Below are 15084 nucleotides of genomic sequence, written 5' to 3'. Positions count from 1 at the left end.
TTACCTAACGAAAATCCTAACACTCATTTGACAAATTTCTTAGAAATTTGTGACACTTTTAAAATATCTGATGTGACTGCGGAAGCAATCAAACTTCGCCTTTTTCCTTTTACTTTGAAGGATCGAGCCAAAGAATGGTTGACTTCTATGCCAGCCGCTACATTTGAAACTTGGGAACAATTAGCCCAAGCATTTTTATCAAAAAAATTTCCTTTAGCAAAAACCGCAAGAGTCATTAAAGAGTTAACATCTTTTTCTCAAAGTGATAATGAAACTCTTTATGAGGCTTGGGAACGTTTTAAAGAACTTCAACGTTTATGCCCACACCACCAATTGCCCCCTGAACTTTTAATGCAAACATTTTATAATGGACTAAATCCTACAACTAGAGGTTCATTGGATGCTATGTCTGGAGGGTTATTCATGAAGAAAACATCTGCCCAAGCAAGAGAACTTCTGGAGGAAATGGCAATCAACAACAGTATGTGGCCCGCGGAACGTGGACACGTACCAATAGCGAAACCATCATCCTCAACTACGTCATCAGTTAAAGGTATAGTAAATCTTGATCCAGTTGCGATGTTGCAAGCCCAATTTTCCGCCTTATCGCACAAAATTGATAGGTTTATGGCACCGTGTGATCCTAATGGTCAGCAAATCCAAACGGATGTGGATTATGAAGGTATGAGCGAAATTGAATAGGTAAATTTTGTCCAAGGGCAAAATCAAACAAATAACCCTTACTCCAATACATATAATCCTGGATGGAGAAATCATCCTAACTTTAACTGGAGAGATAACAATAGCAATGTTAATGCTAATCAAAATCGTACGACTAATTATCAAAATCAATCAAGAGATACGATTAGCACTTTATCTTCTAAAATCGACAAATTTATTGATGCTATGAGCGGAAAAATAAGTAATCACGACGATGGTTTTAAACGGATCGAGAATAAATTCGATCAGCTTATTAAAAACCAATCATCTAGCATCCATAATTTGGAGGTTCAAATTGGACAACTCGCTAAATCAATTCCATCCCGCAAAGAGGGAAGTCTTCCAAGCCATATAGAAGAAAATCCGAAAGAGCATGTAAAGGCTATCACCCTTCGTTCAGGGAAAAATTACTTAGGTCCGGAAATGCCCGTAAATTCAACTTTGCCAGGAACTGATTTACCAACGTCCAAAGAAGATACATTAAACCAAAAAGATGCACAACTTGACTTTAGTACAAAAACTTTTGTACCCAAACCACCTTTTCCATACAAAGTCCGCAATAAGGACTATGACAAACAACTTTTAACATTTTTAGACAAACTTAAAAATTTGCATATTAATTTGACGTTTATGGATGCGATTACGCAAATTCCCAATTATGGTAAATTCCTCAAAGATATAATTTCAAAGAAAATCAGTTGGGAAGGAATTTCATCCATTTCACTAACTGAAGATTGTAGTTCAATTGTGTCAAGTAATTTGCCCACCAAACTCAAAGATCCTGGATGTTTTACCATTCCGTGTAAATTGGGAGATATTGAATTCCCAAGTTGCCTTTGTGATTTAGGAGCAAGTATTAACTTGATGCCATTATCTATTTTTAATAAGTTAGGCTTAGAAGAAGATATCAAACGTACCAATATGGTTTTGCAATTAGCGGATCAAACCACTAAAAGACCATATGGTATAATTGAGGATGTTTTAGTTAAAGTTGACAAATTTATTTTTCCTACCGATTTCGTGATATTAGATTTTGCTTATGACGTTAATTGTCCACTAATCTTTAGTAGACCGTTTATGAACACGGGACGTGTTCTAGTTGATTTGTCGGAAGGGAAAGTAGTTTTACGAATAGGAGACGATAAGATTGAGTTCGATATGAACCAAGCGATGAAATATCCTATGGAGGATTTCGCTTGTATGAAACTTGATTTAATTAAAGAATGTGTAAATGACATTGTTCAAAAAGAAGAAATAATAGAACCTATAGTGAGTGAGGAACTAGAAGATAAGGACCCAGAGCCTTTGATTCGAGAAGATGGACCAGTTCCGCCTTCAATTATAGTTCCACCTAAATTAGAACTTAAAGAATTACCAAGTCATTTGAGGTACGCTTTCTTAGGCGAAGGCGATTCTCTACCTATAATTATCTCTAACAAATTAACACAGGTTCAAGAAGAGAAATTGAAGGAAGTTATTAGAAATAAGATAGGAAGTATGGGTTGGCAAATTTCAGACTTAAAAGGTATTAATCCGAGCATTGTAATGCACAGAATTCACTTAGAAGAAGATAAGCCACCAAAAGCGGATAGACAAAGACGCCTAAATCCGAATATGAAAGAAGTAGTCAAAAATGAGATTACTAAACTTCTTGACAATGGAATCATTTATCCTATTTCGGATAGTGAATGGGTCAGTCCAATCCATTGTGTACCCAAAAAGGGAGGCATAACAGTTGTACGGAATGACGAAGGTGAATTAATACCTACACGAACCACCACTGGTTGTAGGGTTTGTATAGACTATAGGAACCTTAATAAAGCAACTAGGAAAGACCACTTTCCTTTACCTTTCATTGATCAAATGATCGAAAGAATAGCTGGTCATGCTTTCTACTGTTTTCTAGACGGTTACTCCGGATTCTTTCAAATATATATTTACTCGGATGACCAAGATAAAACAACTTTCACATGTCCTTACGGAACATTTGTATATAGGAGAATGCCCTTTGGTCTATGTAACGCACCTGCAACATTTCAACGTTGTATGACTGCGATTTTTAATGATTTCATTGAAGATATCATGGAAGTTTTTATGGATGATTTTTCAGTTTATGGAGATTCTTTCGATTCATGCCTAAAAAAACTTGGATAAAGTTTTGTCTAGGTGTGAAGAAACAAATTTAGTATTAAACTAGGAAAAATGTCATTTCATGGTTGACGAAGGAATTGTTTTAGGTCACAAAATATCCGAAAAATGATTAGAAGTGGATAGAGCAAAAACTTCAGTAATAGAAAAATTACCCCCTCCAACTACTGTTAAGGGAGTAAGGTCATTTTTAGGACATGCCAGTTTTTACAAGAAGATTTATTAAGAATTTCTCTGTAATTTTCAAACCACTTACTAATTTACTCATGAAATATTCAACTTTTGATTTTAATGAAGATTGCGTTAAAGCTTTCGAAACATTGAAAACAGCTTTAGTCAGTGCACCTATTATTGCTAAACCCGATTGGGATTTACCTTTTGAAATTATGTGTGATGCAAGTGACTTAGCCGTCGGATGTGTTTTAGGTCAAAGGAAGGATAAGAAACTTCATGTCATTTATTATGCAAGTCACACACTTTCTGGTGCACGGTTAAACTACACCACAACAGAGAAAGAAATGTTAGCTATAGTTTTTGCATGTGATAAGTTTAGATCGTACTTGTTAGGTTCGAAAGTTATTATTTATACTGATCATGCAGCTTTAAGGTATTTATTTGCCAAAAAGGATGCAAAACCACGTCTAATTAGATGGGTTTTATTATTACAACAATTTGATATAGAAATTAAAGACAAAAAGGGAGTCGAAAACCTTGTCGCCGATCATCTATCAAGGCTCGAAGATGAAAACGGTCCTATAGGTGAAACTAACGATATACGTGATGATTTCCCTGATGAACATCTCTATCAAATAAAAAGTGTCATGTCACCATGGTACGCGGATTTTGCAAACTATCTTGCAGCTAATATTGTTCCGGAAGGATTAACTTTCCAACAAAAGAAGAAATTCTTCTTTGACATTAAAAAGTATTTTTGGGAAGATCCTTTTTTGTTTAGAACATGTGGTGACGGGATAATTAGGAGATGCGTTAGTGAAAATGAGTATGAGTCTATAATGTCTGAATGCCATTCTAGCTCATATGGAGGACATAGTGGAGTTAGTAAGACAGTAGCTAGAATATTTGAATGTGGTTTCTTTTGGCCTACGATGTTTAAAGACGTCCGTTCATTTATTACTCGTTGTGATAAGTGCCAAAGAACAGGAAATTTAGGAAAGAAAGATGAGATGCCCCTCACAACCATGTTAGAAGTTGAAGTCTTCGACATGTGGGGAATAGATTTCATGGGACATTTTCCTCCTTCTAATGGTAAAACTTACATATTAGTCGCCGTTGATTATGTTTCAAAGTGGGTTGAAGCAATTGCAATCCCGACAAACGATTCTAAAGTAGTTGTTAATTTTCTTGACGAAATATTTTGTAGATTTGGTTGTCCAAGAGTCATCGTTAGTGATGGCGGTACCCATTTTATAAACCGAAGTTTTGATATGCTTATGAAAAAATATGGAGTACGCTACCGCGTGTCAACGCCATACCATCCTCAATCAAATGGTCAGGCGGAGATATCAAATAGAGAACTCAAATGGATTCTAGAGAAAACAGTTTCATCTTCAAGAAAAGACTGGTCTTGTAAACTCAATAATGCGTTATGGGCATACCGTACTGCATTTAAAATACCAATAGGAATGACTCCATACCACTTAGTGTATGGGAAGGCATGTCATTTACCAGTTGAATTAGAGCATAAAGCTTATTGGGCTATCAGGGAACTTAACTTTGATTTACGTCAAGCAGGTAAGAAACGTTTGCTCGACTTAAATGAGTTAGATGAGTTACGTCATCTATCTTACGAAAATGCGAAGATATATAAAGAAAAAGTGAAAAAATGGCACGATGCCAAGATTAAAGTCAAACACTTTAATATTGGGGATAAGGTGCTGTTATTTAATTCACGACTTCGCCTATTTCCAGGAAAACTTAAGTCCAGATGGATATGACCATATTTAGTCGTCAAAACATTTGATTATGGTTCTTTAGAACTTGAAGGACCTAACGGAGTTCGTTTCAAAGTTAATGGTAATCGATGCAAAATTTATTACGAAAATATTTCGAATATGGGAATTGAGTTCGTAACAAGATTATCTGAAGTATAATTCGTTTCGCTTTTCTAACACAGTTTATTTTGTTTTATTTTGTTTTAATTTTTTGTTCATTTCCATTTTTTTCTTAATTAATTAATTATTAAATTTTTTATTTTACACATGCCATTTTTTATGATTAGATGGCTTTATTCATGATTTGGATGCATAAAATATGTTTATTTCATGATTTTAGATTTGATTTTAGGCGATTAGTTCGAAATTGAAGTTTCAGGCGATTCTCTGCCGAGAATTTGGAATTCTCGGTCGAGAATTCTCCTTTTCAAATATGTCCAAATAGGTTAGGTTTTTTCTGAACTTACCGAGAATATTTAATTCTCGACCGAGAATTGGAAATGGGTTTCGACGCCTGATTTCTGCAAGGAAATCAGCGTGTCGCGATCGCAAATTTAGAATTCTCGATCGCGACACGCGTTATTTCTGCACCATCAGACCTGAATCATCTTCAACCTGTAGACAAAACCTTTCATAAACGAAAAATTAAGTTTCTTCAATTTAGAAAGGTATAATTTTATGCCTTTTCGCATCAAAACAACACCTCATTTCATCCTAAAATCTTATAAATAAGTCATTGAGGATCATGGTTCTGTTACATTCTTTTCATCTTTGTCAGATCAATTTTCTGATTTTCTTCAAACAACCATTTTTCCCTAAGTTACAGACACCTTGTTTCTTAAGTTCTTTACCATGCCTACTAAACACAAAACCTCAAAGAAAAATGCTGCTTCAGGCAACAAACTGCATCTGGCACGTCCCCTCAAAGAATGTGAAATTGCAAAACATGGCGAGCAAAGACGAATTATCGTCAACTCGAAAGACACCCAAAATACAAAACAATACGCTTTGACAGCTGCATTTATAAGCAAACCAAACGACATACAAATCAACCTTAAGGAGCCCACATAACCTCCTTATCAGCCCCTCATTTTTCAAAACCCCCAAAAATTATCAAGATCAATTCTTCTCCTTCAAATTATCAATAATCAACAAGTACAACAGTTTCCGAAGCTGATACTTTCTCATCCTAAAAACGATAAACTAGACCTGGGGACATCTGATATCAAACAAATATAAACTCGCCACGTAGCATTTACGAAATCTGTACCTTCACTTGAGAAAAGAGAACACATGTCATCACCATAACAAAGATGCTCAATATGACTCCGTCTTAAAGACCTTAGCCCGAAAAGTCTCAAAAGACAATATCAAGGAACCACATGTTACAAGAATCACGTCCGACCCATAAATCACAAACCTAGTGGACTTAAGGGATACCAGACTCTAATACCCGAGTATATGTTCACTTATCAACAAGTGACATGTAGCACATTCCGCTCCTAAACTTTTAACCGTATTCTATAGCTCAATCAGAGTATAATAGAGTATGCACAACTCAAAGTATACTACTTCATTAATTCATTAAACTTACATTTTAGTTTTGATTTATTGTTATGTTCATCCTCTTAAATCTTTCTTGAAATTAACTTAGAAATCAAAACGAGCTAACAGTCCTTTATGACTTTGTTTCTGTTCAATTGTATATTTTACACGTGAACTTATAAAATTCAACCGCATCACTAAGTACCATAATAGTAGGGTTATTTTTAATTTTTTGGCTACAAAAAGTTTAGGTAAGGGTATGTCTACCCATCCCAAGGTCAGAATAAACCACAGATTTTGATGAGGATTTAAAGTGAAATTTAAAGATTGGGCTAAATTTTGACGGAGTAGGGAATCAAACCTCAAACTTGAAGTCATTTTGTTAAACATAATAATTTTAAACGGGTTATGCTATTCGTCGCCCCTATTTTCCTTACCGTCACCTCCTGTTTGACATTTTTGCCCTTTTCATTTTTCATTCAAAAAATGAAATTCTCTCAACCCCGAAGAACAAAACGAAGAAAAACCATGCCTCCAAAACAATGAAAAATACTTGAACATCTAAGTTTCGTATTAACCAATAATCTGAAATTTAACGAATTTAACTTGAAAAGAACTTTTTTTTTCGTTGAATTTACTCTAAACGGGTAGCCCATACGGTCCGGTCCATGGACCGACCGTATGAACTACCAGTTTTGCCTAGGCAAAATCGGGTAGCATACCCCTTTTTACCTAGGCAAAATCGGGTAGCCTACCCGTTTTGCCTAGGTAAAAAGGGGTATGCTACCCGATTTTGCCTACGCAAAACTGGTAGGCTACCCGTTTTTCTTTAGAAAAACGGATTTATTTTTTTTAATTATAATAAATATTAAAAATTAATTAATTATTTATTGATTTGATAGAAAAAACGTATAGATAAATTATTGATTGGAAATAAAAAATACGGTATTGAAGTGTCCAATTAATTTTTATTTGGTAAATTATATTTATTTACCTTTTAGAACGTAAATTTAATTATACGTAAATTATGTATTGACTGGATAGAAAAAACGTATATATAAATTATTGATTGGAAATAAAAAAAATACGTAATAACGCGTGCAATTAATTTTTATTTGTTAATTTATATTTATTTATCTTTTAGAACGTAAATTCAATTATTGATAAATTATGTATTGATTGGATAGAAAAACGTATAGATAAATTGGAAATAAAAAATACGTATTGAGGCGTCCAATTAATTTTTAATATTTATTATAATAAAAAAAAAATCCGTTTTTCTAAAGGAAAACGGGTAGCCTACCAGTTTTGCCTAGGCAAAATCGGGTAGCATACCCCTTTTTACCTAGGCAAAACGGGTAGGCTACCCGATTCGGGTAGCCTACCCGTTTTGCCTAGGTAAAAAGGGGTATGCTACCCGATTTTGCCTAGGTAAAACTGGTAGTTCATACGGTCGGTCCATGGACCGGACCGTATGGGCTACCCGTTTAGAGTAAATTCAACGAAAAAAAAGTTCGTTTCAAGTTAAATTCGTTAAATTTCAGATTATTGGTTAATACGAAACTTAGATGTTCAAGTATTTTTAATTGTTTTGGAGGCATGATTTTTCTTCGTTTTGTTCTTCGGGGTTGAGAGAATTTCTTTTTTTTGAATGAAAAATGAAAAGGGCAAAAATGTCAAACAGGAGGCGACGGTAAGGAAAATAGGGGCGACGAATAGCAATCCACTTTTAAACTAATCACCCAAAAACAAAAAAGGAAAAAAAGAAATTGGAAGGAGAAAGGACATTTTGGGGATATAGAGGTAAATTAGCACTTACAACCAAAATACAAGCTTGTCTGGCAAATTCTCTCTCTTCTTCTCACCTTCTTCTCACTTCTCTCTCTGCACAGAGTTACAGACAAATGCCACCGAAACTGTGAGCGATAAAATATATACACACAATTTCTTCACCTACACACACAAAGAGAAATAAAGTAGTAAAAGGAATTTCTGAGCTCTCTGTATCTTCCGTGAATGCTCTCATAATGGGTACAAAAATCCATCACTACTTGTTCAACCACAAACTGTAGCTCCTCTTCTTCTTTCTCAACTTTACCAAATGCTGTCAGTCTTTTCCAGAATTCAATGCTCTTCTTCTCACGGACTTTTTCTCACATTTTACTAGCATTCGCCTATTGAAACTAGGTGAGTTAGCCATGGGGAAGTTCAAGTTTTATTATCTATCTCTACCGACGGAGAATTTTAATTTTCCTCATTGTTGTTCTATGCAGGTTCTCGTTTTCTGATATTTTTCTTTTCTTTTTCGGAGCTCAAGGATACGAAAAGGTAAGTTAATGGCAGTTTTTCTTTTTGGTATTTTGTTTTTGAAAAGTGAGTCAAGAGGCGTGATGAATAATCCATTTATCCTCATTTATTACCTTTTATCCTCTTTTTATGATGGCAGTTGAACGTTGAAGGGGACGAGGACGACGACTCCTTTTGCGGTTACACTGTTTTTGCCTTCTGTGAGTTTCAAGATCTCTATAAGCAAGAGCTCTTGATTGGCTATGCGGTTTCATTATAGATCCAGTGTAGGAGCAGTATTTTATGCTGATACATCTTGAAACCGTAAATTTTTCGGATCAATAGTTTTATTACTATTTGCATCTGCTGAATTGAAGAAGACGAAGCTATTTGCCTTCTGTTAATCAATGCGGCTCACTTTGAAATTCAAGCTCCTGTGAATGTTGAAGTAATTGGCTTAAAAGAGGTAAAATGATTGACAATAATTGCGTTTTTTTTTGTAACGGAGATTGACCGGTGTTTGGAGTGATAAACAACGTGAGTTTTGGTAAAAGCAGGATATTGGTTGCATTTGTTGAGTGAGCGAAAATGTCGACTTGGGATAATCTTGGGGAGATTGCGAATGTGGCTCAGCTTACTGGACTTGATGCAGTTAAGCTAATTGGAATGATAGCGAGAGCTGCTACTACAGCGCGCATGCACAAGAAGAATTGCAGACAATTTGCGCAGCATCTTAAGCTAATTGGGAACTTGTTAGAGCAGCTCAAGATCTCGGAACTTAAGAAATATCCAGAAACAAGGGAGCCATTGGAGCAGCTTGAAGAAGCGTTGAGAAGGTCTTATATTTTGGTCAATAGTTGTCAAGATAGGAGCTATCTATATTTGCTTGCCATGGGATGGAACATTGTTTACCAATTCAGAAAGGCGCAGAATGAAATTGACCGGTATTTGCGCCTTGTTCCGCTCATTACTCTCGTGGACAACGCTCGTGTCAGGGTATGTAAGTTTTTCGTCTTATTATTATTTTTTTTTGCTATGATTTAATTAACGTCGGTCTTTTCTCACGGTTATTCTTTTTATTATTCTATCTATTCCACTTGATCAAATTTCGTGGGCAAACAATAAGGAATTTGCATTAACAGAGCATCTCATAAAACATCTCGAATATATTTTCCTCCACCTCCAGATTTACAGATGGTTTTCATGGCAAAGATAATTGGAAATGGAAACAATGGTTTTATGTTAGGGGTTTCTGATATGTCATGTGAATTGAGTGCAGACGGCCTTGTCTGTGTTTGGTGCAAGGATTCATGGTAGGTGGTGGGAGGGAAATTACACTCTACTGTACTTTTCTCTAAAGAAGAATAGTCTTCTGTCAGCCAGTGGGTTGATGAGCTGAAAATCCTCTGCGTCTAGATTTTAGGTTGGCTGTGTTTTAACTTTCATGTCATTGTATGCAGGAGAGACTGGAATACATTGAGATGGATCAACGTGAATACACATTGGATGAAGAGGATAGGAAAGTGCAAGATGTGATCTTGAAGCCAGATCCCGTCCAAAATCAGACGGTTGTGTTGAAAAAAACTCTCTCCTGTTCATATCCAAACTTGGGGTTTAATGAAGCTCTTCAAAAGGAAAATGAGAAGCTTCAACTTGAACTACAACGGTCACAGGCTAATTTGGATGTGAAGCAATGTGAAGTTATTCAACATTTGATTGAGGTTACAGAAGCGGCTGTTGAAGTTTCTCTTCCACAGAAGAGTTCACCTGTAAAGCCTTCCAAGAAACTAGAGCCCAGTTACTCAGATGTTAGTCAGAAAAATCATTCATTTGATTCTCGAACAACTTCAAGGTTAGATGTTTTTAAACTATGTAATTGAAGTGCAAATGCAGTTGTACTGTAAAACTGTATGCATTGATGTATGGTACTGATGTCTATGCATCTCATAGTCCTGTTTCTCTATATACTTGTTGTTCCTTCTGATATGCCAATAGCATAATATGAACATGTTGGCTTGCTTTGGGTTATGACTTTTCATTTGCTGCATACTAACTTGATTAAGATGAATATTGATTGTCATGTCAACTAGCTTATTTTGCTCTTGTTTGGTAGTACCATAACGTGTCATTGGAAATATGCTGAAACTTGAGCAGCAGACCATAAAATAGCTATGACATCTAAACCGACAAAATGCTCTATTGCTCCCTGAATCACTTAAAAAGTAACTGTGCAGAGTTGGAAGTTCTAACATGGGAAAGACTTTTAACTTTATTGCATTGCCTGATTTCAGATTTCCAATATAATCACTCTGCATGCTATGTTCAAGTTACATCTTCAACTGTGGTAAAGCAGGTGCAGTTCAATAAATCTGATGCTATAATTTCTGTGCAGAAAGACATCAATTTCATCAGGAGATGATCTGCTCTCACACAGGGGCTCATTTCAGCATGAAGAGTGGCATACTGATTTACTTGGTTGCTGCTCAGAACCCTCTTTATGTACGTTCAGTCAAATGATTATTGGCTTTCATTATCTGTTGACAATTCAATAACTATGTTCTCTGTCATTTCTATTCAAGTAAATATGCATTTATTTTGATTCTCCAGTTTATGTGTAAGGTATATTTGCCCTTATGTTCTTGGCTTTTGCATGTCTATATCATTGCAGCTTGCGGATTTGATGTTTTCAAAATCAACCCCGCAATCCTTTTCTCCAGCATCCACATGATATAAGATATTGCTTATCTTGCTTGTTCTTTTTCCTTTATTCCATTTCATGCGAGAGGTATCATCCTTGCATACACATAATATAAATTAAGAGCAAAATATGCAACTGAAAATAATGTTGTTTGCCACCTTGTGTGCTCTCGGCCTTAGAATCATGTGGGTTGTGCCCATCACATGTGCCAAAGTTGAGAATTGACCTGCATGAATTTTGGTTGGATCAACCAATCTGATTTATCTTTTATCTTTGGCTAATTTCTTCAGTTTGTGTTTTTAGGATCCTCTCTCATAGACACAATAAAAAATTACTTCGCATTAGGTTATTTGTGAATTCTTCTTCAATGAATTTTTTTGTGAGGTTATTTATGTGTGGAGAAACGCTAAATCAAAGAATGGAAAACTTCTTTTAATATTTTGAACTTTGTATAGCATTTTAATATGCAGTCAAGTTTCCCTAAAATGATCCCTCAATAAAAAAAAAAAAATTCTATCATTTCCTAATTCTAGGAATATATATTTACAGTTCTTCCATAATAGCAAAGCAACTAAATGTCTTTTCCAACAATTTTAGTTAATTTTCTGCTATCTTCTGTCTACTGCGAGTAGAGAAGTTCTAAAGGAAACTGTAGATACGTGCTCGCATTCTATTCTTGTGTTTCTTGTCAAACTTTCCGATCTTGGTTGCAAGAAATGAAGATTGGACAACCAAGGCAGTATGGCTTGCGAAGGAAAAACCCTTGTTATGTTTCCCAGTTATCTGCTTGATCTCATTAGCATCCTTCTAAAACTGCAGGTATGAAGACATTCTTCTATCCTTGTGGTACCTTCTCAAAGATTGCCACAGTAGCAACCAACAGGCACATGTGTAAGCGGCTCTGGTTTATATTAAAAATGCTACTTGATTCATATAGCTGATTCAATGTTATCCTCTAGACACCTGCAATTATTAGTAGTTAATTGAACATTAAAACAAAGTAGGGCTCATTAATGTAACTTAAGATTAGTCATAAACCAGGTCTTTCTATATATAACAGAAAGCTGAAAACTATTTAACAAAGAGATTGAAAGAAATGTAAAGAGGGCGAGCCTCGGCGCAACGGTAAACGTTGTTGTCGTGTGACCGAGAGGTCACGGGTATGAGTCTTAAGAGCGGCCTCTTGCCAAAAAACATTTGGCAAGGGAAGGCTTGCCCCCGGTACACCCTTGTGGTGGGACCCCTCCCCGGACCCTCGCTTAGCGGGGACGCGTAGTGCACCGGGCCGCCCTTTTATTGAAAGAAATGTAAAGTTGGATTAAGAACTAGTGACTGAAATAAGATGGACGATTCTTGTAAACTTGCACAGATTGTTAGTTGTGACTTTTTGTTCAGAAAATATTCTAACCCTTTTGAATTTTGATATAATATTATCCAATAGATTTTAAGAATACTTCCAGAATATTGTCAATTTTTCTGTAGACATTTAGGTCTAGATGTTTGAGGTGGACAGTAACTTTAGTAGTGACATCTTGATTTTTAACTATTTATAAGCCTTTGAAGGTTTAGATGTACTTATCCCCACATCGTCTCTGCCTTTCATAAGCCTTAGTTGCAACTATCTATACCCTTTCAAAAGAAATATGTATTATACAGTTTGAGCTAATGCAGAAAGTTTTTGTTTTATAATTTTCAGCTTCAGCAGAAGCTTGTAATGAATTGATGGCATATTCATTGATACTGTCATGCTGTTGCTATACTTGCTGCGTTAGAAGGAAGCTTCGCAAAACGTTGAATATTACGGTAGATGCTTGCTGTCTCTTTGTGATTATTATCAAGTTTATAATAGTTCATAGTTGAGCAAGATGGGAGCAGTAATAATTTGTAATATCTTGTCCCAGCTAGACTTGAGGATATGGTTGAAGTTCATGCTTGTTTCCAAGAATATAAAATCTGGATTACGTTAGAAAGCATCAAAGCAATGTTGTGAAGTGGGCATATAACCACAATCACCATAAATTAGAGCTCACCTTTTTTGGTGTATTGGTCATATTCATATACCTCAAATGTATTAGAAACAGTAAAAAGCATCTGAAATATGTTTATTTCTGCCTATACAGCTCTTGAATATGAAGTTGTGTTCTGTTGAAGCTTTTACTCAGTAAATTCTATTTCAAAACGTGAAATATTTGATAAATTACTAATTGGGTGTGGCTCAAAAGAAAGAATAAAAAGAAAAGCCAAAAGATGGATTATTGACCTCTATTTTTGTAAGTTGGAACCAATTTAATGCTGCATTTTAGTTAAAGCAAACACTTATTGATTAAGTTATCCTCAATGGGGTCATAAACCTTTGGTTCTTATGGAAGATAAATTAGCCAGGAAGCACCGACAGAGGTACTCGTACAGTTGCTGGTGCGGAAAACAGCATTTTTAAAAAATATGAGACACCGGTACGGTGGGGATAACGCCAAATGTGTTTATATACATCATAAATAACACCTATTAAAAGAAGAACCCACCAATTAAAAGAACCACATAAAAAACCATCATCGAGTTAAGGCTGTTTTTGGTTTCTCAGTGTTGCGACTTGCGATTCTCAATCGCAGATCAGATGTGTTTAGGTTAGGTTTTTTTAACTTTTAATTTTGATTTGTTTCTTTGTGTGTTTTAGGTTTGGGTTTCTTGAAGCTTTAGATTTTGATTTCTTTTTTTTTTTTTATTACAGTTTTATTTTATTTATATATCAATCCCTCTTTTTTGTAAAATTATTGCAAAACCCCTATAATTTACCTAGTTATCCCATAAGCCGTGTCCCCAAAGTGTTCTTGCCTGTCCCATATTAAAAAAAATAAGAGGGGAAACTTATTTTGAGGTGTCGGGTGCGTGTCCGGAGTGTCCGACACTCGTACATTCACCTCCTAGAAGTGTCGGTGCTTCCTAGGAAATTAGAGATTTAAAAGGAGTAAACCTTTAGTTTGACTAAGATGTGCACAATTAGAAGTTCTCACTGGTTTTTGTCTAAAACATTTAATGTCTTGCATACATAAGGAATTTGCCAAAGACTGGATCTTGAATTCAGGATCTACTATTTTTGTTTCTCAGTGGTTAACTGCAGTCTTAATTTTAATTATATTCCATAAAATCTTTCCCCGTGCTATTTTTTCTTTTGCAGGGTGGATTTGTTGATGATTTCCTCTCACATTTCATGTGTTGTTGCTGTGCTCTTGTTCAAGAATGGCGAGAAGTGGAGATTCGTGGGGTATATGGTAAGTTTTGTTGGATATTTTCTCGCTGCCTTGTCTGTGAGCAACAATTATTAATGATATAGAACCTACTGTTGCAGGAGCTGAAAAGACAAGAACAAGCCCTCCACCCTCACAATTCATGGAATCCTAAGCGATCCATGAACGTTACTTGTTGGTTGGATACCTTTATACACTGACAGTGAAATACAGAGGTAATGGCTAATTGCCACTGTTATATAGATGCTTGTATTGGATTGCTTTATAGCGATAAATCAAAGTCCCATTATGTTTACTTAATTTTTTTTGTAAAGCAGCTTGATATGTCTAGCATATGATGTATTATAAACTAAACTTCAATTGATTTAGAGTTGTTTGAGTTAATCACTAGGATTTACATGTTCCTATTAATTTCGTATCTGTTGTGATGTCTAAGGTTCACCAAGGAGTTGATAACTCTTGTGACTTGAGAGAACCAAAGGCGTAAGGC

The 15084-nt window shown here is 35.5% G+C and overlaps 1 protein-coding gene and 1 non-coding gene across 2 annotated transcripts; one reads left to right on the top strand and one right to left on the bottom strand.

The window, feature by feature from the left end:
- Positions 1 to 228: 228 nt before the first annotated feature.
- LOC136210142 (small nucleolar RNA R71) lies at positions 229 to 335 on the bottom strand. Its single transcript, XR_010677850.1, has one exon. It is a non-coding gene; the product is annotated as a small nucleolar RNA R71 (small nucleolar RNA).
- A 7888-nt stretch (positions 336 to 8223) lies between these two features.
- On the top strand, positions 8224 to 14978 carry LOC136208675 (protein MID1-COMPLEMENTING ACTIVITY 1). The gene is made up of 10 exons (XM_065999781.1): positions 8224 to 8552; positions 8639 to 8693; positions 8812 to 9117; positions 9209 to 9647; positions 10112 to 10503; positions 11044 to 11150; positions 12169 to 12240; positions 13046 to 13152; positions 14525 to 14618; positions 14696 to 14978. The coding sequence occupies exons 4-10, from the start codon at positions 9240 to 9242 to the stop codon at positions 14746 to 14748; spliced, it is 1233 nt and encodes a 410-aa protein (XP_065855853.1). The 5' UTR covers positions 8224 to 8552; positions 8639 to 8693; positions 8812 to 9117; positions 9209 to 9239; the 3' UTR covers positions 14749 to 14978.
- The last annotated feature ends 106 nt before the right edge of the window (positions 14979 to 15084 follow it).

Source organism: Euphorbia lathyris, chromosome 10 (assembly GCF_963576675.1).
Source record: "Euphorbia lathyris chromosome 10, ddEupLath1.1, whole genome shotgun sequence".
Lineage (NCBI taxonomy): Eukaryota > Viridiplantae > Streptophyta > Magnoliopsida > Malpighiales > Euphorbiaceae > Euphorbia > Euphorbia lathyris.
This window is presented reverse-complemented; position numbering and strand designations above follow the sequence as displayed.

Coding starts and splice junctions, on each gene's coding strand:
- LOC136208675 (XM_065999781.1), top strand. CDS start 9,240: ATGTCGACTTGGGATAATCTTGGGGAGATTGCGAATGTGGCTCAGCTT. Junction 9,648..10,111: donor TGGACAACGCTCGTGTCAGG/GTATGTAAGTTT, acceptor CATTGTATGCAG/GAGAGACTGGAATACATTGA. Junction 14,619..14,695: donor GGAGATTCGTGGGGTATATG/GTAAGTTTTGTT, acceptor CTACTGTTGCAG/GAGCTGAAAAGACAAGAACA.